Source organism: Corvus moneduloides, chromosome 8 (genome assembly GCF_009650955.1).
Source record: "Corvus moneduloides isolate bCorMon1 chromosome 8, bCorMon1.pri, whole genome shotgun sequence".
Taxonomy (NCBI): Eukaryota; Metazoa; Chordata; class Aves; order Passeriformes; family Corvidae; genus Corvus; species Corvus moneduloides.
Window position 1 is genome coordinate 15,081,861 of NC_045483.1, and position 23,138 is coordinate 15,104,998.

A 23,138-nucleotide genomic window follows, 5' to 3' on the forward strand; every position below is an offset into this window, starting at 1 on the left:
TATGCAGAGAGGTAAATACAGAAGTGTTTGGCCAGCTTTTTACATTTTGCATCTTATACATGATTCTTATAGGAAAAAAAATAGAACTCTCCATAGATTATTATGTTAAGAAAGAGTTAGCTGGTTATTCCACAGTAATAAATATTTTACATATCAAAATCTGGATTGACTCATGTAATGGTAGAAGAACTGGGATGCTATTCTAGTGTATTGGCCCATAGTGTTCTTAACTGGAAGTGCTACAATTCAGTTTCTTACCTCCAAAATGTGTAATAAGTATCCCTCAATAGAGAATGGTGTGAATGCCTTACTCAGAGTGACAGACTACCAGTAGGCACTGCCTCTTAGGTTTAAGATTAAAAGAATGTAGGTTTTTTTAAATAAAGAACTTCAGTAACTATGAATAACATCGTATTTGCCATAAATTGAAAAAAAAAATCCTGCACCGTTGAGAGAAGACCGAACCAGTCTGCTCAGCATGCATATAACTGTTTCTCAGGCTTCCTTGTTTCTATGCCTACAGGGAATAAGTTGTGTTACCTTAATTAAGTGATAAATGAATTACCTATGGCAAGTAACTTAAAAGTAAGGAGGTTAATGGCTGATAAATCATAAGGAGAGCTGTGACACATGAAACTCCATTTCAAAGGGAGTTTTAAAAAGATACCATTGTTCAAGAAGCTTTAAAGATAAATGTGAGTAATTTTTGCTATCTAAACCTCTGAGGTCTTCAGCAGGTTTTTTTGCAGTATTCTTCCTTACCTGTCATAATTATACTTCTTCAGTCACACAGGAGAGGAGTCAACTGGTGTGCTACTCATCTGTGTTGGGGTGCCTGATCTTTGTGATTAAGGGAGCCTAGAAGTGGGATGGAAGTGTAAAAAAACCTGTTCTTAATTTGTGTCTTCACTCTGCAAATACATGAGTAAGTTGCTGCAAACAGCATGGTTTAAATTTGCTCAAGATTCTGTGTATGTTCATCTTCATGTGACTTCCAAAAGTGAAATGAATCTTTACCAAGAAACTGTCAGTGGCTTACAATACATCTGTCTTTACTATGGCAGTTAAGGTAACAACAGCTTTTTGAAACTGTGTTGAGGTCCATTTGAAAAATTTATATATATTTTTTTTCCCTTCATTTCTGGGTGTAGCTCTGAATTGACAGTATTTCTTTTCAAAATGATTACTACTATAAATGCTGGCAAGTTACTCTAAGGACAACAATCAACAGGGTCATATGGAAAGCCAAAATCTATTGCTGTTAAAATAATGCTTGAAGGTAGCACAGAGACTGTTGTAAATGTATCTTATGATTTTTTTAAAAACAATATGTATCTCCTGTCAAAGACCACCTGAAATGAAACCCCTGAGGTTAGTCAAAAAGTATGCAACAAAACTTACAAAAGAATGAAAACCTGATATTTTTCAAATCTCTCAAAACTCAGAAATACTACACAAAGTCTGCAATGTTTGCAAATGAATAAGATGCAAAAGAGTTTTTCAAAGAAAGCCACAGCCAAAAAGCTATGTAATTTTTTTGAACGTTTTAATCTTGTAGGACCTTCAGTAGGTTCATACATTGCTACTCTTCTTTATGGAGAATTATCAAAAATTGGCTCAATTAAGAGTGTCAGAATAGACTAGTGACCAACCTGACAAAATTAGCAGTAACATAAATTTCCAGGACCAGATGGTGAAACAGCATTCATAAAAGAAACAGTTATTTCAAGTAATACTCTTTAGCCTGGAAGAGAAGGCCCTGAGGGAGAAGCTCTGCTAGAAATCTGTGAAGCGTGCTGTGGCAGCAGCCATGGAGTGAGTGTCAGCTCTCAGAAATGGAGAAGTAGGTGGCAACAATGAGATGTACATGGGTGGATTCAAACAAAATATTGCCTTTTTATGCCATGAGATGTGGAAATTCTTGCTGCAAAACATAGATGCAAAAAGGTTGCATGTGAATAAAACTTGGACAAATTCATGGAAATAAAACAGTTGGCATGAACCATTACAGACAAGAAGCCTGCAACTGTTAAACTGACATTAGGTTGATGTCCTAGGTAGTGTTTCTCAGCTCAAATTGGATGATACAAATACAGGTCACCCAGAACCAGTAAAATGTAGGGACTAGGTAACAAAACTTTGCTTGTGTTTTATAGTATAAACTATGACCTGATATTTGCTTAACAACATAAATAAACTTGAAAGCTTTCACTTATTTTTGTTAGGTTAGTTAAAAGACAGTTTGAGAGTCAAAATACCTGCAAACTTTGGCCATGAGAGAATCTGACCTGTAGATGCATTTTGTTCCCCATTTGTTTTTTTAGGACTCTTTTGGGGATCAAGTTTTTTCAGACAGAGTTAACTGTAGTTAGAAGGGACAAACTGCACATACAGCTTTGATAGAAAGTGTACTTCCAGCATTTGCTGCCGCTTCAAGCTATACTGTATGTTTTCAGAATAGTCGACAGTAGTTGAGCACTTCTAGCACACTCTGCAGACTAATGATCTACGCATCCAGAGTGCCAAATGAACAGAAAGCTAATATTTAATACAGCACCTTCCAGTAATTACAATTATGCAGAAAGGCATTTAGTCCATTTGTAATGAAAGAAAGTGTTGAAAATAATAGGTCTATTTCCCTTTCATTTTCTCGCTGAGGAATATTACTGACTTTCTTTTGCATAAAAATAGTGCATTTTAGAATGACAACATAGAAAAATGACATAGGTAAATATTAAATGTTGTCTCTCAGTAGTAATTTTCTCAAGCATTACCTTGAATTTCTTTATAAAACTTTGAGGTTTATAATCACACTGAAGCTTTCATTTATGGAACCCTTAAAGGCTTTGAATTGTGAAAAGGTGGAAGTGTCTAAATCTGTGCAATCTCAATAAAAAAAAGAAAATATGCAAAGTAAAATAAGGGTCAGATATGAATGTCAAAACCAAGAATTGTTTTACACAATTTCTGTAGTTTGTTATTTAGTCAGAAATATTTTCAGGAAGTATTGGCTGTATTACGGTCTGTCTTTTTCAGTTCTCCACAAGACCTACAATTCTGAACTCAGTGAAATCTCAATACAAATTATAAATGGTCATTATTCATAATTGCTACATGCTTGTGCAGTCTCTATTCAAAAGCTCTTTTGTCAGCTTTTTCCTGTAGTGTTTGTCTGCAAATGTGGGTTCCTGGAGAAGTTTAGTTCTTTAGTCCTGTCAAGCAGTAATACAACAATGCCTCTGTCATGGTCTCTCTGTAGACTTGGAGCTTTTACTTCTTTTCCCAATCTTTTGATTGGCAGATTTTAAAACTAGAGCAGATCATTACTTTTCTCTGATTTCACTTCCTATAGTGTTAAATGGTTATAAAATGGCATGCAGCAAGGCAAGTAACTTTTGATTAGAACTTGCAGAAGCCTTTTGGAAAGTATTTCAATAATGTTGTAAAATTATAACATGATGGCAGAAGCTTTTCTCTCCTTTGGTGAGTGCTTCCAGTACTTAGCCTGATCATTTAAAAAGAATTTTGAATTACCTTTTTTTTTGTTTGGTTTGGGATTTTTTTTTTTTTGTCTTGTTACGCCTTTGTGTCTTGGAAACCACTCTAGTATTAAAAGTTATTTTGATTTGAGGCTACTTGTATGATTATGACCTTCAAATTTTTCTCTGAAATACATGAGTTCCCTTGTTTCAGCATGTTGCTGAAAGGACTTCTGTTACCTCAAATCATACTTATTACTCTCTTCAAACATCTTTTTTTGTGTTGCCATTGTGATTCTTAAAGGGCACATTATTTCCATAATGGCTTTCCCAGTAATGCACACCATAATGGTTTACCTACAGTTCTTGTTATACTTGCTGACTTTGGGCTAAGAGTACATGTACTCTCTAGGACCAAATCTGGACAGTTTCCTAATGTGACTTCCTCCCTTTCCTCCCATCCTTCTTGAAGCTGACGCTGTGGTGCAGTCTTGCTGGCATGGTCTATATATTTTTGTAACAAGTGGCATTAAGTCTCTAACTCCTAAGCCTCCTCAGGAATTGTGAAGAGATTGCTTTGGGTTTGTTTGGTTTTTCTTTTGGATCTCTCTGGAAATTCATGCTATTTATCAACTATTAAATTATTATCCTGTAATGCAAAATGCTTATAATTCAAAAAGCTTTTCTCCTTATCTACATTTAAAACAAGTGAGTGTGAGGGTGGGTTTTTTTGGAGGAGTTGTTGGGTTTTTGTGGTGGTGTTTTTGTTTGGTTGAGTTTTTTTCAGAAATTAAGGAAAAAAGCCCTCTTAATTATTTAATAGAATTCCTAATGGCCCATTCAGTCCCAATTCTGTCTGGGCAGAAGAAAAGTTGTTTGCCACCCTTTCCTATTTGTTACTCTCCGTAGAGCAGACTGAAAAATCTTTAGCTTGCTTTTGAGATTGTTTTCATTGAGAACAGTCACTTCCAGTAAGCATTAGGTATTTTATAGTTAAGAATTTGCTTTATTTATTGCATATACCCATCTTGCTCTCCGTTCCCAGGAAGTGAAATTTTCTTCCTAAGCCTAACTGTGCAGTTAAGTAGAAGCATTTTGTTGCATTAACTTGGGGAACGCCCCACCTAGTGGATGATCACAAACTCATTTTCTCATTTCTCCAGTTTGGACAGACTTACAGTTACATTGGATTACCTTAAATATTACCCATGTTTACTGCCAGCTCAGGAAATTGATTAGATAGCTGGATTTTCTTTCCCCTTTTCCTTGTGGGGTGACAGTAGTGGTGTTTTGGGAGCTGGGAGAGGGGAAAGGTAAAAAAGGGGATTTACATGAAAGAAAGTTTCAAGTTGAAAAAGATGTTCACATTCCCAATAAATGTTTTAACATAGAAATTAGTTACAAGCTACAGTGCTTAAAATGGCCATCTTCAAAACTAGCTTTCCTGCATGTCAGAGGAAAGGAAGTACCTTAACAGAGCAACTTTCTGTGTATTGGGAAAAAAGATCTTTGTTCAGTGTGAGACTGGCCTTTCTCTTGTGCAAGAAAAGACGCAGTGAACTTCATTAAAACAGGACAGTAAAATGGAGTTGAAGCCTGTCTGCTTGCATCTCAGACACTTGTGCTTTTGAAGGCAGACTGGGGCATATGAGATATACCCCACCGTGAACAGAAATTATTAATTGGAAAAAGTGGGATGAAGTAATGTGTTGCTCTGCCCGTCTTGTTCCTATGTCCTATAATGTTCACACCCAGCCTTCTGTGTATGAAGAAAATTTGTCAAAAGCAAATTCTTTTGTTCCTTTAAAGTTAAGCTCCTCATCTTTCTGTCCTGCTTTTGGAGCTGGTATTTGAGTCTTACATAATGAAATTATATTCAAATAGTCTTTCTTATTCTCCTGTATTATAAGAACTAGTGAATTCTTACACATTTGTTACTGGAAGAAATTATTCCGTTCCGAAGTTACTCTGTTTGGAAGTACCTTCTGACTCCCAAGGAGTCCCCACACTATATGGCATTATTCCTTCTGGTGTTTACCATGGCTTGGTCTGTGTAGCTTAAGTCCATAACTTGTGCAGTGTGGTTTTTTCCTTCAGTTCTTAGAGGAGTGATTAATTTGTTTCTATAATAGTAATTTTGTGGAACAGAGGTGATGTCACTTGTTGCAGATCCTATCAAATAAGTGGAATAACTCACTAATATCAATATATTAAACTGCCCAGAACAATACTACATTTATACAAAAGGCTCTTTAAATAGAGCTGTATTATATTTTTAAGCTTGTCCTTGTTTCCTTATTCTTTTTTTAACTTTATGTTAATTTCTCTGTTATGTTGTCCACTGAGAAATGGAAAATTACATAGCTTACTGAAAAAGTGTTTAATCTCAAAATCAAGGAATAAGTTCTACACTGTACACTTCTTCACTGTTCAAAAGCTTATGAAACAGTCTACAGAAAAAAAAGACCTTAAAACCATCCTAAATTCCTATTGTGGAAGGAATTTTGGTTAAATTTCTTCTACCAAGTGAAATACATTAAAGTTTATAAATCTAGATTTTTTTTTAATCCTTTTTTTCTCAGTTACAGTTACCTTTTCAGGCCTTCAGTCTTGGGCAGGCTTAGAGTAGTGCTACTTTTGTCTGGTTAATTTTATAGCAAGTTAACTCACGTGGACTGTAAACCATCAAGCTTTAAGCATTTACTTACAGGAGTTGTACTTCCTTTGTGTGTAGTTCTGTTAGTCTAGGGTGGAGTGCAGTTTCTGCAGCAGAAATAAGTATGGGTAAAGGTTGTGTATAAAGAAATAACTTTTGCCATCACCTTGTTAGTGGGCTATTTGCTCAGGCTTCATAGTTTTGTATCCTTTTGCCAACATGGTCTGTTTCATCTTATAAAAAAAAAATTTAAAAACCCCAAAAAACAAGTCTTGTCAAGGGTTCAGTAGGATTGCTGCCACTGCTGGGGGGGAAAGTAATCCTTACTTTTGGAATAGATTAACAGCCTTCTTTCTTCTGCTAAATCAAAATAAAATCATAACAGTTCCTGTCTTAGTTCCTCTGAGATTCTCAAAACTCTTCAGTTAACTCTTCTGCTTAATGATGAAGTTGTATAACAGTGAAGAACTTGAGACTGAAATCACTGCTTTGCAAAAAAATTTTATCTTTTCTATCTAGATCAGATGGCATATATTCTGCTTTTCTGACCTTTTTCCTAATCTTGATGTGTCCCAAAAATAAATCAAGGCTTCAGAGCCAGCAGTCAGCACTGTTTATGTATTCTTGGTTTGGGGATGGCATGGAGGGGAGAGGGAAGAGAGGAATTGTCCAATCTCACACACACAGCTCTTCCTGATGAGGTGGTTTTGCACTTCCCTTCATGGAGGTGCCCTGCCTCACTTGAAAGTAAATATATAAGCATATCTGTGGAAAAAGTATAATTCATACAATTTAGAGACAAAAACACACCTTAATGAGAAAGTTAGGGGTGGGCGGAGGAAGGAAATTACTTGTGACCTTTGAGTCAGTCTTCTTTCTAAGAGTAAGGTGTGTAGCGAATGTGTTAAACAACCAAATTTACTGTACAAGTGCAGTCATTATTTTATTTAGGTATGTATCTGTAAGCCTCAGAGGGCAGTGTTCAGTACACTTGAATTCCTGGCTACGCTGTATCACCATTGAAATGTTTACCCAAACTTGGTCTTATATTTGCTTATAAATGTTACTGAATTGTGTTCTACAAATGGAATATAAAATACAGGCCATCATGGATAAAGTACCATTACTACTTAAGCAGATGTGAAAAGGTATTTTTAAAATTTTTAAAATTTTTTTTCTTTTTCTCCCAGAAAGTAAATTACTTCTAAAATTAAGAGGTAGCTGTGTTGTATGGGAAATCTATTGCATTTTCACTAGTTTTTAAAAAGTTGCTGGTTCACCTCTGTTTTTATTGGAACTCTTCACAAGGTTGTGAGCTTTAAGGAGAGGTGGAAAATATGAAGCATTTTTAAAAATTCTTTCATAAGTGTCTTCAGAGACTAGTGGTATTATGCTCTATTTTTTCTGCTCATTTTCTTTATGCTTGATAGCACTCATAAAATATTGCTATATATAAAAGGGGTTTTTTGCAAATTAATATTTTGTTTCCCTGCTAAGAGGAATGTCACTTCAATCTCCCAGCATGCTTCTAACTTAAACAATACTTACACAAACACAGGGTTCTGAGTTTTATATTTAATTGTAGCCTGATATAATAATTGTAATACTGGTTATTGATGAGGGGGGAAAAAAAGTTCTAGTTGGACCCCACAAAATTTTCTTTTTGTTTGCAGCAAGTATATCCCCCTAAGCAGGTCTGGAGCTGGTTTTGTTCCTCATGTTTAAATTAAACCACTTTTCCAGTAGACTGTTACGTTAAAATTGAAAATAGTGTAAGTTTGTGTGATCTTGAAGCTTTGGTGGCAGGAGAGAGAATTGATAGCATATTTAATGTCTTTTTTACACTTCATGCAGGCACACATCTATTCTTTGGGTGCAACACTGAAAGCAGCGATAGAATATATCGTAGAACCTGAGACAGAAACAGAATTTGGACAAGATCTGCACACTCTACTTGAACAAATGCAAGAAGACAATCCTGAAAATAGGCCAGATATTGAGGTAAAACAGCCCTACATAATTTTTTGTTTTAAAAGAAGTGATACTAATATTTCTGTATGTGTGCTCATTAATCTCTATTTATCTTGTTAATCTCTGTAATTATCAAGATGGTCTTGATAAGTGGTATGCTCAGGTTTTGCAAGACAGCTAAGGTCTTCCCAGACTCTGCAGAAATTCATCCTTTTTCCCACTCTAATGGGGATATAATGTGAAAAGTAGATGTATGTGTTAGACAGTGTTTGGATTTTTAAGAAGATTGGGTGAGTATGCTGGTGGATCTAAATTTTCTCATTAACTGTTTCTTCCCATTTAATATTTGGTTTGCAGAAAGAGTGTCATTAGAAATAAAAGCACAGGCATTACACTGTGAAATTTGTGTGACCATTAGATTGCATTTAAAAAGGGGATGTAGGGACCCTGCCCCAGGAAACCTCTATTCCTTGGCATGTTCAAAGCTATGTTGTTTGAAGCATTACTACTAACTAGTTTTTCTGTAAATGCATAAAAGCTTAGCAGTATTTGATTGGATATCTTTATTGGATTTTGTATTTTATTCCATTTGCCTCTTTTTTTACCTTTAGTTGTTAGAAAGAATTTGAAACCAAATAGGATTTTTCAAGCTGATGTTTTCAAAGAATTTACATTCTAAATGTTGGTTACCTAATAGAGTAATTTGACATTAATGTACCAAAGTTTAATGCTTTTGCAGACTTTGAGAATGTAACCAGAGAATAACAGTTGTGCAATGTGACTTTTCTTGAATTCAGTTCTTCTACTTCAGAGTAGTGCTGTCTACTTTCGGGGGGCAGGTGTATCATTTTTCTGAGCTGATAGTGTATATTCTAAATGGTATAGTGCCTATGATCAATGCTTTGCAGAAAGAGTGCTGCAACAGAAGAATTAACAGGTTCATTTTTATAAAGCAAAAAGCATTGGCTCCCTGATTGAGGATTGCCCAGGCAGGAGACTGTATCTGCTATGGAGCCTGCTTGGTCAGCAGTTCTATTTCTACTCATTTACTTTTGAGTAGTCAGAGGAGGGATTGTATAGCACTCTCTCATCTCCAAGTGGTTTGTAGGCCCTGAAAGTAGTTGCTGACTATTTACATCAATCCAAAAATAGCTGATCTTGGGTGATATATAAGGGTCACTTTGTGAGTATGTTCTCTCTGTTCCTTTTCCCCTGGACACTTTTTTGGGTGAGCAGAGTTGGGGGAGCTATTTGGAGGAAAAACCCAGAGGCTTTTCTAGGCATTTTGCTGGACTTCAGCACATTTGGATACCTGTCTCCCTTTTTCCTGTCCTTCCTCAATCCCATATGTGAACCAACAGTGCCAATTTCTTCCTTCCATGCACAACAGCAGAGGAGCAGTTGAGTGGGTTAGTGGGGAAGTGAGAGCATCTCCTAAGAGCTGTATGAGGTCTCATCAGTGTTTATCTAGGAATACTTACTGAGGAAATGGTGGGATGTATTTGGAAAGGCAGCTCTCTTCTACATGCTGCCCAAAGGGACAGGTTTTTAAACGTGTGAATATCTGTAGTTAATTGTGTGTGAGACCAGTGCTAATGCCATCAAATGGTGCTCAGGCTGCAGATAGGACTGTTACTTCTTGTGATCTGATAATGATTGCTTTCTCTAACTGGGAATATTGCTTTCTAGATATTTGTATTTTGCAGTTTTTAAAAAATTTAGGGTTTAATTTTAATGTAATTTCAGTAATAAAACATTCATCATCCTGCCTGTGTCACTGAATTCTAGTGAAGCATTGGCTGTTTAAAAAAGTAATCAACACTCTAGCTTTTTGCATTTTCACTATGTTATTCATAAAGGATAACATTTAAGATAATTTTTATCAGTTGTTCTTGATGTTCTAACTGTAGGCTAAAAATTGAATTGTATTAAATGACTTCATAATAGCCCATGGTAAAAACAAGAAATTAATTCAACCACATAATAGAAACATGCAGTATAAAGAATTGTAGAAGAAAGACCTCCAGTGTAGCATCATATAAATTCAGATGTTCTGTGGGAGTTAACGTCATACATGTTAGTCAAAATTCACAAATCTATTCATTATTAAATAAGTATTTAACATTCATTTTCTCTAGAGCATTTTGTCATTATGTGAAGAAAAAATGAAGATTGCTTCATCAAGTAATATTTGTCGAAGCTTGTCTGCTGTTGGAAGAAGAGTTCTTTCAATTGAATCATTTGGTGCTTCTCAAGGTAACCTTAAAATGTATTTAGTCTAAAACTTTAGATTGCCTGACATATCTAATGCTTTTTAAAAGACTGTGTTTGTGTGCTCTCCTGTTATAAGTTCCTTTCTAGATTACAGCAAATCATTATTAAATATTTGTAGATCAGTGGTGGGGAACTGGAGACATGCAATTCTTAATTAACATAATATATTTAGAGCGCCCCTTATGATTCAAAGTGATTTGTTCAGAAGTAGAGAATTTGTGTAACGTACTGAAGATATGTAACAGCAATGCCAGAAAAAACAGTATAAAGATTTACTAGGACAGATTAGAAGGTTTAAATACACATTTAATATAAGCATCTGTTTTTGTATCTAGATGTCTGTGATAACATGTGGAAGGGAAGAATGTGTCAGAGAAGTTTGGGATCTAAATTATATTTAAATGACAAAAACAACATAGCAGGTGATTCGTCTGCAGTGGAAGATGTGACAACTGCCTGTCATAACAACTCTTCTGTAGTTACCATGGTGACTGGCAGAGAAAGTGGCTTAAAGGAAATGCAAATTGATCTGGATAATGAGAAAACTCAGCATTCTCAACTTGCAACACAAACTGAAAAGAGCAAAGAAGAGGACAAACATGCAGTGTATACTGACAGTTTTGCTAGTGCTGCTTTGGATATAAAATCATGTGTTATTGACCTGGAGAGAGATGGCCTTTTTAAGAAAGGTTCTTTGAGAAAAATGAAAACCTTTCCAAAGCTACCACTTGAACTTGCAGATACAAATAACTTTTTTACTTCTGTAACCAACAGTGGACCACTAGATAGGAAAAATCACTTCCTGACACAAGAGTCACTACCTCTAGACAATAATAACGGGGTTGCTTTTTCAAAGGGAAATCTTAATTCGTTTGCTGCCAGTAGTCCACCAGAAATAGAAACAAAGAATCACCAAGCTGATGATCGTCATTTAGAAGCTCCATGTGTATGCACACAGGTGTCTGGCTTGAATCTAGAAGAACATATGTCACTTATCAATGGTAAAAAGATAGGTTTTTCTTCATCTGATCATAAAGAAGACTGTTCTGGTGCTACATCCGAAGTGCTAAAACCTGCTGATATGCCAAAAGGCCCAAATCAGTCAATTGCTGGAGCAAAAATGCTAGACAACTACATGGTGTTGGAAGACTGTTCTGAAACTTTTCAAGGGTCAAATGAAAATTATGTACCACATTTTAACAAGATGGATTCAGTGTTAACAACAAAACCCAGTGGGAACAGATGTGGATCAAACCTAATTAGGCCACCAGAATTAAGCAACGGTGTGATGAGTGCAAACAATAATGAAGATAATCTTTGTGGAGGCAGAGATTCAGAAATCAAAAGTAATGAGCAGGTAGTAAAAATAAAGTCTTCATTATATAGTTGCTGTAGTCACTTATGTGGAGATGAGATGACTTAAATACTGTGTGATTTCTTCCCCCCTTGTCCCCTTTAGCATCCCAGAAAATCAAATTTTGCTCGTCTGCACACCTTAAGAGTTAGTATTGGAAATACGGTGATCCTTTTTTCCTCTTAAATTAAAAAGTGCTACAGTGAAATTTATGCTACTGCAAAATCAACTTCCATTTTAATTTTTTATTTTTTTACAAATGGAGTCTACTTGCTAGTGTGTTAGAGCAGCATTCCTTAATAGCTGATTACATTTGTAAGAGAACATGACCAAAGCATACATATATTTTTAACTCTCTGTGTTACTGACAATGCATAAATTTCACTACCTTGCAGTGAGCCTCCCAGGTGCTTATGAAAATTGCAAAATTCCTGACTGTAAACATGACCTCATTGAAATCAATGGCAATATCCCATCAGCTTCAGGAGGATAGAGTCTGGTTTTTTTTTACTCTTTCATGTACATTTAAGTTTTTGGAAATTGTACATATGCTATATTTGTTCTGTGTTCTTAAATTGCCGTCTCTGTTTGTTATGTATGTTTCACTATAGAATTTAAATATGTGCACAATATGATGGATATGTTGTCTCATGCATTTAGTTTTTATAAAGAGCCAAATAAGAGAGGGAGAATCTACCAGAAGTTGTTGATAGATAACTGTAGTATGGTCTCTTCTCTGCTCAAATTACATGTCTCAGGGTGGACAAGTTTGGTCTCTGACTAGATGGTTTTCTCTTGTGCCACACTCAGAGGTGTAAACAATCCCTGTAGTAGGAGAGCTGCTGGCTAAAATTGCAGGGTGGTTTATCCTTCTCCAGCTTTGTTGTGGCGGGACAAAAATTAGCAGCACAAACTTCACACGTTTTGTTTCCAGAAATTATTCTTAGGTGAAGATGTTGGGTTTTTTTCTTGCTTGTCTACTGGCAAGTCAGCCTTGTTCTCCTTGCCTACCCATCTTCCAGCCATCCCATGCAGTGGGACTTAGGGTTATAGTCAGTCTCTGTCCATCCCTCTTTTCACCTTGCCCAAACACCTCCACTGGAGCACTAACCCAGATTTGTCAGGTGTGTAAAAAGCCTACGATTCATCACAGCTCAAAAACTAGTGCAAATTGAAGAATCCATCCTTTTTCCCTTTCCTGTCTCTTCTCCCTCAATAGGTGTGCTTATTAAATTCTTATTTCCAGAGGATAGTAAATATGGATAACTACCACATGGCATGGTTTTGCCTTCTGAGGGAGTTATTTGTTGTATGCTTATTGAATCCTTTATTTAGTTTTAAAACTCTGCAAGTGCATTCTTCAGAGTCTGAGAATTGATCCATTTATTGTACACACATCCTTTCTTTTTTTCTATTTCTGCCATCACTTATGAACATAAGTTGAGTGTAGTGATAGAGATTCTTTTTTAAGGAGGAAGAAGATGTTGAAGTAAGACCTATATTCTGTCCTTACTGGATTACCAGGGCAAAAGTTTGTCTGGGTGCATGAAGGTAGTTTCAAGAAAATAATCTTCTCCAGAATTATAGTTCTCCAAAATTATTCCATGAAATTAAAAGCTGTAACAAATTTCATTTGCTTTTTGTGCAGCAGCACTTGAGACTGACACACAGATAAGTAAACCAAAACACGTTTTCAGGTTATTCTGCTGTTCTTCTGAAGTCGTCTTTTTCTTCAAATATTTCATCCTCAATTTAAATAAAGTATTCATTAAGCCTGAACAGAATTTCATTCTCACAAACAAATAGGCTCTTATTAACAGTGAGGTTATCCTGCTCCCACTGAACTCACAGGACAATCACAGTGACTTAGAAAAGGTAACTCGTATTCCAGATAACCTAATAAGCAGTGCTGTAATACATAGGATCTGAAATGAAGACAGCAGGGGGGTGATTCTTTGTGATATCAGAGGTTTATAGCTGTCTTTTCAATAGAAGAAATGTTTGATAGACTCATGCTCTATATTCTCTCTTTTAATAAATGATTCCAGCAAATGTTCAGGTTCTGCCACATAAAGATACGCTATTTAGAAAAATCTTGTTGGTCTTAAACAAAAAAAAAGCAAACATGATAAAATCTTCTTTAACTGCTGTTAAGGGAGAAAAAAAACCCCTTTAAATATATTAACAACATCTAGGCTTCTGAAATGGCTTCCTGAAATGCTGAATTTCTAGCCTTGTAATCCTTTGTTTTCTGAAGGAAGGTCATTCATTGTTAGTAGTCATTAAACTATATAGCAGACTTTATTACTAGTCTTCTTAGAGAAATGGAGTGGGTTAGTGTTTTCAGCTTCTTCTTTTCTTTCGGAAAAGAGATTTTATTCCTCAGGCTCCCAAAATATAGCAGGTTTTGCCTCTGTTACCTCTTGACAACTGGAAAAAAAAAAAAAAAAAAGCCATACTGTGCTATCCCTTGCATGACAAAAGTACAACTGCTGTCTCTCTCTCAAGTTCCCATTGGCCAGAATTTTACCAAATACTTTTTTTTTTTTTTTTTAAGAAAACCTGAATTTGTTGATTTACTGCAAAAGCACAAGAAGTGTGAAGCCCCAGCTAATGTGATTTCTGCCTTGTGGGGTAAACAGAAAATACCTCAGAAGATTTGCAGTGCTGCTCTTTCCCGAGTTTTCTGTAACAGATTGGCATGATTGCAACAAATAGAGCTTTTAGAGTAGTACCTCTAGCATTCCTTTCAATATTTCATGTTGTTTAGAGAAGGTGCAATACCAACCCCATCCGGTTGAAGATCAACCTTGTCTGCTCTGGAGAACAGACAGTTTTTCTTGCCTGTCAGTACTTCTCCAGTGGACAATATTTTTCTAATACTCAAACACTGCTTCTTATTGTTGTGTGCTTTACTGCTAGTAAGCATTACTAAAAATACTTGCTTGCTTTTGTCTGGCTACTGCAATGTATCTTGTGAGGGTTTTCCTAGTAATTTTTATAGTTTTGCATGCCATAAATAAATATTTTTCACTTCAAGTTTGAGTGGGGATCTTTTATTTCTCTAACCAGTTTCATTCCAATCAGGTGTGTCTCATCTCTAACCCTTTAAAATGTTTCTCTGTGATTTAAATGCTATGGCCTTGGGAAGGGTTAATGGGAACCTGGCATATGCAAGTTTGTTTTCTGTTGGTCATTCATACCCTGTCAAGCATGAGAGAAGTGAAAAGCCATGTAGCTAGAGACTGACACTTTAACACTGGGGAAATAACACTTGGAAGGAAAGAAAAGTTGTCAATTCCCAGAATATTACTTGCTAAGAAAAGAGTGATGAAAATCTTTCTTTGGCTATTTAAAACATGCCAGCATTATGTTCATAAAGTAGATTATGTTTGCATAGTTGAAATGCTTTACTAAATTTGGGGTTTACAATTCTGGTACCAACAATTAAGTAGAAGATCTATTAAATGATCTTTGCAGCACTGCAAAAAACCCATCACTTTTCCAACAAGTAAAGTTTAAAATGCAGTCTTTGGGCATAAATCAAAATGGCACCAGGATGTAGCTGTAGGCAATAATGGCTCATTTGGCTCTTTTATATTTTCTGACATAGTTTTTATGCTGTGAAAAACATTTTCTTACTTTAAAGAATGGGTAATATAATTTCTGTTATGAAAAGGTCTGGTTTAGAACATGAAAAAAATTTGGAAAGACACATTAGATTATAATTTTGTTTCATCTTTGGTACAGTTTCACTGATGATAATATATTAATGAATGTTTAATATCAGTATTAATGTTAATGGTTTAAATGAAGTGGACTTATAGATGCTGAAGAGTTATTGTGAGCTTGCTTTGCTAAAATATGTGAATAGGTAAGAAACAATGCATGCTACAGATTGTTTGACTAAAACCATTTAATCATATATTTTTCAGTACTTCTGATTTTTTTTTTTAATTGGTGGTTGAGTGGGGTTTTTATTTTTAGGAAATAGTAATATCCATGAATCAGAGACTTGCATGTTAAAAAACAAAACAGCCAAACCTGAGACATGCCTAAATAAGGAGTTTTACACTTAAATGTTTACCAAACCAAGGTTCAGTGGAGTTAGAATGTGCATTGTGTTAAAATACCTTAGCGGTGAGGTACCAGGAGCATTGCATTAAATACTTTTATTTAAGGATGGAAATGCAAATATGTGATGAAACATGTCTTTTCATGTACCTTGACTACATGGGGTAACTTTTGCAAGGTGTTAGAAGCACAAGTCCCCAGCAGGTCTGAACCCTCAGTTTTCATCTGAAGTCTTCCACATTTCTCTTTCTGGTGTACGAAGGTGAGAATTTGTAATAATTAGGACACTGTAAGAATGACCTTCTCAGATACTTGTTTCAGGAATAAAATTAATCTTTGATATGATCAAGGTGAGGAGAGATGTGAGTTATAGTAAGAGACAATAGCAGTGCAGGTAGTTTTTAGCATGACAGAAGACCAACTAGCACACAAATACCAGCTAACAATATTATATTTGAAGTTTCTTGTTTCTTTAGAATGTTTGCTGGAGAAACAATGAGCATATGCATTTAAATTAAGTTCATCAGCCTGTAACCAGTCCGCATCCCTTTTTTTCCTGACTCGGTTTGATTTAGCCATCCTGTACATGGCAGTGATTCTCCTTTCTGCTAAGATTTGCTTTCCCTACATACTTTTTTCTTCCAAAACAGAGTTTTCCTGGTGCCTCTTCATCCTCTATTTTCTAATCTATCATTGACACTTGTTCCTTATCATAAACTTTTGCTGCTGCTCTTAGGATTTATACCTACTCTCCTGCTGCGCCTAAATTTCTTTCTCTCATTTCTTTCTTACTCCAAAGAGCTTGGATATCCCAGAAGTGATGAGAGATACTTTGCAGCTTTCTGCTGTACAACAAACTTCATTCTCCAGTTTACTGAGAGATCCTTCTTTCCCTGGCTAACTATTGATCACCTTCTCCTGAAGTGAAAGATGATTTGTATACGTGGTAAAGAAGTCCATCTTTCTTCACTGCAGCTTTTCGAGCCTCTAGAGACATAAACTTCAAGAGGAGGGATTATCTTACAACTAGTGTGGATAACAACTAATATTACCACAACCAGTGTGGATAACTAGTGTGTAGTTGTATCTTACAACTAGAGAAACATGTGGCACTAGTGTATACTTATTAGAAGAAAATTCCCAAATCCCAAAACCTTCTTAATGTTTTAGTAAGTCTCTGAAATTTCTCTTATGGTTTCTTTTCACTCATGTCAACTGTGCAGGGTTAATTTGAAGATTGACTGCTCCTTTCTTTGTAGAGTGTCTGTGAGCAAAGACACTTGAGGCACATGAGAACCAGAGTGCTCTGGAGGGGGAAACAGCTGCTCAGGGATAGTAATCTATTAACAGTATGAAGCTCTATCTTACACGGTCTCTAGACTAATTCATTCTTTTGACTATCTGTCCTTTTCCTTCCTGCTGTGTGATTGATGGCTTTTTATCAGACAGTTCAAGAGCTTACTTTTCTAGATATAGTAAAAGAACACTCCAGGGTGCTGGTGATAGCAAAATTGGAGAATGAAACTGAATCTTATCACCTGGCTTCAAATCAGTCTATGCTGAAGTTACTAATTTTTGCAATGTGCCACAATGTAGTATAGAAGAATAAAAGCACCAAGTTCATTTTTATCTGTCAGAGGTAGGCAGAATATGAAACATTTTCAGTAAATCAAAAGGTGTGTTTCTTGTCATATTTTGTTTGAAAAAAAGTCATTTATCTGGTTCACCTTGAAAGAATATTTAAAGAATATGAGCCTAAGGTATTGTGTTCTTTGAGAAGGTCTTCTGGTTAAAATTATCAACAAAGTTTCAGCTACAGAAATTCATGTCCTTCTCTTCTCCATAGATTGCACTGAAGCTATTTCTGTTTGTTGAGCTTTATGAAATTCAATGCAGTAGACTGCTCATTACATATTGCATGATAAAATCCAAAGAGCATCTCAGCAAAGGGTATTTCATAGACAAGATAATGACGAATTGAGTTTAGTAAATGACAGTGCAGAGGCTGATTTGTCAGAGTTAATGATGTACTGCCATTGCGTGTGGGAGAGACCCTTAGCCTATGTAGGTTTACAAATACTGATTGGGATATAAAGGTGTCTCTAAAAGCAGCAAAACAGTTCAGAGGGGTTTTTGTTTGTCTCCTGTGCTTCAGTTTTGTGTTTGGGTTTTTTTGGGTTGGCTTGGTTGGCTTTTTTATTTGATTGGTTTTTGTTTGTTTGCGGTTTTTTCGAGAGCGGAGTGTTTGGTTTTTTCCAGAGTTAATCCTGAATTACTTCTGGTAATTCTTTTTCCCAACATGGCCTGAAGTTGACTCTCTCAGGACTGCATATGCAAGAGAAAATGTTCTGTGCTCTTTTTTAAAAGAGTTCTTTGGGTTTGCTCTCACTCAGAGGTTTCTGCCTACAATGAATTTTTTATTGTTCCTTTGGTAGATGAGCAGAGATCATAAAGTGCCGCTGATGTCAAGAGCCACTACTAGAGATAAGCTTTTCCATTAGCACGGTTTGATCGGGAAGGTGTGTGTGCACTACTATAAATCTCATATTCTTAGATTCATACAAACACACACCACCCCCCAAATATAAAAAATCACAAAATGTAAAGCATGTCTCTGAAGAACAGTAAGTTTCCATGGAGCAGTATATTTGTCATGTTAAGGTATTATGCCAGGTATCAAAAGCTAAATTGATAGTCAGAAAGACTAATGCTGTTACTACAAATTGAGCAGCCAGTGATTAAAAATAAAACAACGTGCTTGGACTTCAAATAAACCTGTCATTAATTCTGTCAATATTGCTAACATCTTTCACAGAAGAACAAGAGATGTTGATGAAATCTTGAAGGTAAGACATATAATGCAACTGTCAGGGTAAATCAGGATTTAAATGTGGGACTGTTTTTTTGATGGCAATCATTTGAATTTTTTATGTTTTTCAGTCTAGGTGTTGTCCCTATAATTATGTAATTATGTTTTATCATAAAATATGTCTATTACACAGTGGACATTTTAAGAGTCTTTCCTTAGTATGGTAAGAAAGAGCTTCCAGACAGCTCACTTTTCTTGAAGCAATTAAGAAACAATTGATTCTTTTATACAGTTAGCTAACTGGACCATGCTTTTTTAATAAGTAGTATTAGTTCATTACTGGTAAGTGCAATAAATATATTTTCTTGTTACTTTTTAAGTTGAGTATTTTTTTTATATTAGGACTTACTTTTTTATTGCATTAGTAAATGTTTTTCATTTGTGATAATTTTTATAACTTTCTGCATCCTCACTGTTTTTTTCAGTGGATCTCTCTAAAACTCCTGTTATCCTGGTATGGTAGGCCTCTGAAAGACTATGAACTCTGGGCATTATGTCACGGGTGTTTATATACTCTACAGACTTGCATAGATTATCCAGGTATAGTCTTAATTATCGTAAAGTATTTTGCCTAGTTATTTATGTTCACTGTGTTAATGTTTCCTTTTATTCTGTTGATTGAAAGGATCTTGACGTTCATTTTGTGTGCAGAAAATAATAGGCAATGTTTCCGTTTTGACTCTCTTAAATTGTGGCAAAACTCAATTTGGAGTTTTCTTCCATATATAGATGAATGTCTTTTTTTCTCTTTATTCTGAGTTTTGGTGGCTTTTGCAGCAGAAATGAATCTTTGGCTTCAAGCAGTGAAACAAATTTTAGACCTTTTGGGAATGGAGAATCTGTACTGTGACTTTTAAGAAAAACACTTGTGACTTGTGTCAAGCAGGAGGAAATAAGCGTTACATACATATATATGTAAACAAACTCTTCCTCTTTTGGCTGGATTTCTTTGTGACAAATGATTCCTGACATATTTTCTACAATACAGGGCTTTGTCATTTTAAAGCACCCAGGATCTTGTCATGACGTTACTCCTTCCACATCCCCTATGCTTCAGTTTACGGATGAATTATAAGAAGTAAGCTTCTGAGAGAGAAAGGGGAAACTATCCTTTGACAAAGTTGGAATCCGTTGTGTGTGACTCAGGAGAAGGCCATCCTAGATTTCCATGGACATTCTGAGTGATGGTTTGGCTTATACTAACGATAAACCTATAGTAGTTCTGATAAACAGCGCAGAGGTTTCCCCCACCACCACCCCACCTTTCTAAAAAACTTGCTTTTGAGAGTATGGGCAGGGATGAGTTTGAAGCCTGTAAGTGGATATAAACAACTGGATAGTAATGTACAGAAAACTTACTGCATCTCTTTGAATTTCAGCTTCAGTTATTTTATCTTCTGTGATATAAAACTGCTTAAAAGGAAATAAGCCATAAATGAAGATTCTGAGCACTTTGAGAACTGTTACCCATAAAATGAAGTATTTAATATACCTTGCAACAGAGGGATTATTTCAGCCTCATAGCATGTTCCTAGTGTTTTGAAGGTTTCAGATAACTGCACATAATGTCTCAGATTCTAATGTAATATGCTTAGCCAGCCTCTGTTACTGCACTCACATGCATCCGAGTGCATGTCTTAAAAATATTAAAAGTTGTCATCTGACAACTGAGTTGTCATCTGAACCTTATGTAGCCTGTAGAAGTGAACACAATGACAAACCACCAAATGGAAGACGCCTGACTTAAAAATTCTGTATTTGACAAATAAAGCTACGTTGAAGTTGAATATTGGTTTCAGATTTAGAATGTTTCTGCAAGAGGATACTCGGCCTGTTCTGAGAGGAGTTGTGCGTTGTGGAAAGGTTTACAGTGGTGTTACTACTTCAGTGCCCACACACACACAAAGTTCTCTCAATGTTCCTTTTGAATAATACTAACTTACTAAAGGTGAGGCTGATACGTATTTTGAATATATAGTTAAAATATTCTTCGTCTTGACAACGGTAGAGAAGACTGGTAGCTGATGAGTCATAGTTAAATATATGAAGCTGAATTGTTTTTTCTTTATTCACATAGACAGCCTTTTCCTCCAAATCCTTCATTGATTACACTTTTTTCATTATCCTAAGCAGGAATTATCTGGCTAAGAAAACATACCCCACAGCTAGCCTCTTCTTCATGTGTTTGTTAATTCAGTTCTGCTACAGAACTTGTTTGTAACCTCCATTGGGATTTTACTGAATTCCTCTCCTCTTATCAGAGAATGTTGTTTACATGTTGCTTATTGGGTGATTCAGGGAGCCCAGGTGAGGATTCTTAGGTTGTACGGAACAAGCTGAGATCTGGTTTGTGTGAGCAGGGCCAGGGGAGTTAACTGCTGACAAAGACAAGTGAGCATGAAGCTGCCTCTGCAGAAATAACCAGCAAAGGTTCTCGTTTGGGAAAGCTTTGCTTTTCAAGACATATACTTCAGGTCCAGCTTAAATATTACTGAAGGTAGTAGACAAGCCTCTATTTATGTTAAGCATAGTGAATTTTAGATGTGTTTTGTACAGGTAACTAAATATTGTCTTTTTTTCTTACTTTATTTTTTTGCCTCTTAGACCTCTTCAATTAATTATTTATTAATAAATTAATATTTGAGTTTCTCTTAGACATCTTTAATATTTTATTTCTTAATACATTTAATACTTTAATTTCTTATTCAATTTAAGAATCTATACTTTCAGTACTTTTTTTTAATAAGAAAACAGTGCATTTGATGGTAATATAGAAATAGAGGACTACATTACTGGCCAGTTGGCTTAATACATTGAAACATGTTAAATTAAAGTGTGCTTTGAAGCTAGCAAACAGATAGTGTTACCACAACATTTTCAACACCAAGTTTATATAACATCATCTCATGACTTTTTATGTTAAGCTTCTGAAGACCTCAAATCATTTAAAATAGTTTTAGAAGTCCATTGTTTCTTTTTTAACAATGGAAGATTTCATGGCCTTGCAAATGCTGACCTATGTAACATTTCTTCACTGAGAAAGTGTTATTATAACTATTTGTGAAAAACTGGACTTCATATCCTGTTGCATATAGGAGTTTTGGATCTGGCCATATGTGTGTCAGGTTTCTCCAGATGATGACCCTGTATTTTTGGAGGGTTGAAGGAGGGAAGAGAACAGAAGAGAGACTTAAATGCTTAAGATAAATTGACTATCTTTATTGGCATGTTGTGAGAAGACTAGAGTATATCTACCTGTTATATATATATATATATATATATATATATGTATACTTTTTTTTTTTCCTGCTTTCTTGACCTTCCTTTTCAGGGCTGGCTATAAAGAGACTAAACTTCCAGTTTCTTGTCTTTGTTCTGCAGAAATTGCTTTGGGTAATTGCACAGCTACTGTCTCTTTTTTGGCTTGTGTCTGTTCTAGCATAAATGTTATTTAAAGCATCATTTATCAAAGGGTAATTTCTGACACTGTAAATTCTTTTAAAAAATTTTTTATTTTTATTAGTGCTAAGTAGCTACAAGAACAGATACTTATTATGTCTTGCCCATTTGTGGGTTTTTTGCAGTGGTCTTATGTTTGGACTCTGTGCTGATTGACTGCCATGGAAGGATCCTCTTTGCTGCTCCAAAAGATGAAGGTAAAATAAGACATTGCATGCTCAGCTTTTATTTCTTTCCAGGGGAAGTGGAGAAGAAAGCAAACATCTTACCTTTTGTTTCTGATTTCTTTTCTCCTTTAGAATCTTGTGATGTATTTTATTTAGCTCCTGAAATTGAAGAAGAGGATGGGATACTGAGAAGGTAATGTGGTAGGTTATGTAGGTTGCTTTGCATTTTATCAAAGGACAGTTTTATCCCCCTGCTAGTTGAAGAAGAAAGCTAAACTCTTCCAAGACTGTGTTAATATTTCTCAGTTCTCCCACTGTTTCTTGGTTATCTGTGGGGATTTTTAAAATATATTGACCTCTCATAAAAGTAGTTGCTTCTAAAATTTTGCCTTCCAAAATTCTTGGAGTAACTGCCGAAAATCTGTTATTCAATGGTATTCCATAAGACTTAATTATTTTCAGTTTGTTAGCAGTAAGACAGACTTTGAAGTCATGTTTTCATATTCTGAAGGTCACCAGTAAGATCAGTTGTTTTAGACTGTCTGGGCCAGAAGCTCAAAGATTATTCACATTTAGAAGACTGGATAAAAATATTATTATCGGTATGTTTTTGCTATGGGAACATTATGAATTAAGTCTTCTCCGATATAGTTTTCTTAGAGCTTTTTGCTATAGATAAAAGCCTTAAGGAGCTTTTAGAAACAAAGATAATAAAAATGTCAATAGCAGGTGAATGTGTCTCCACAGCAGCTACCTTTGAGTTGGCGAACTGTACCATAGTGATCGTAAAAAGTTACGTGGAACAGAATTTACAGTACCTTTCTATTATGTAACA

General features: G+C 35.5%; 1 protein-coding gene across 1 annotated transcript in view; it reads left to right on the top strand.

The window, feature by feature from the left end:
* Nucleotides 1-23,138, top strand: part of KNDC1 (kinase non-catalytic C-lobe domain containing 1) — a 66,548-nt gene that overhangs the window by 16,888 nt on the left and 26,522 nt on the right. Inside the window, 7 exon segments of the mRNA XM_032116196.1 lie at nucleotides 7,990-8,136; nucleotides 10,245-10,362; nucleotides 10,716-11,737; nucleotides 19,103-19,217; nucleotides 22,262-22,333; nucleotides 22,436-22,480; nucleotides 22,483-22,496. Of these exon segments, the coding sequence (XP_031972087.1) occupies nucleotides 7,990-8,136; nucleotides 10,245-10,362; nucleotides 10,716-11,737; nucleotides 19,103-19,217; nucleotides 22,262-22,333; nucleotides 22,436-22,480; nucleotides 22,483-22,496 (1,533 nt within the window).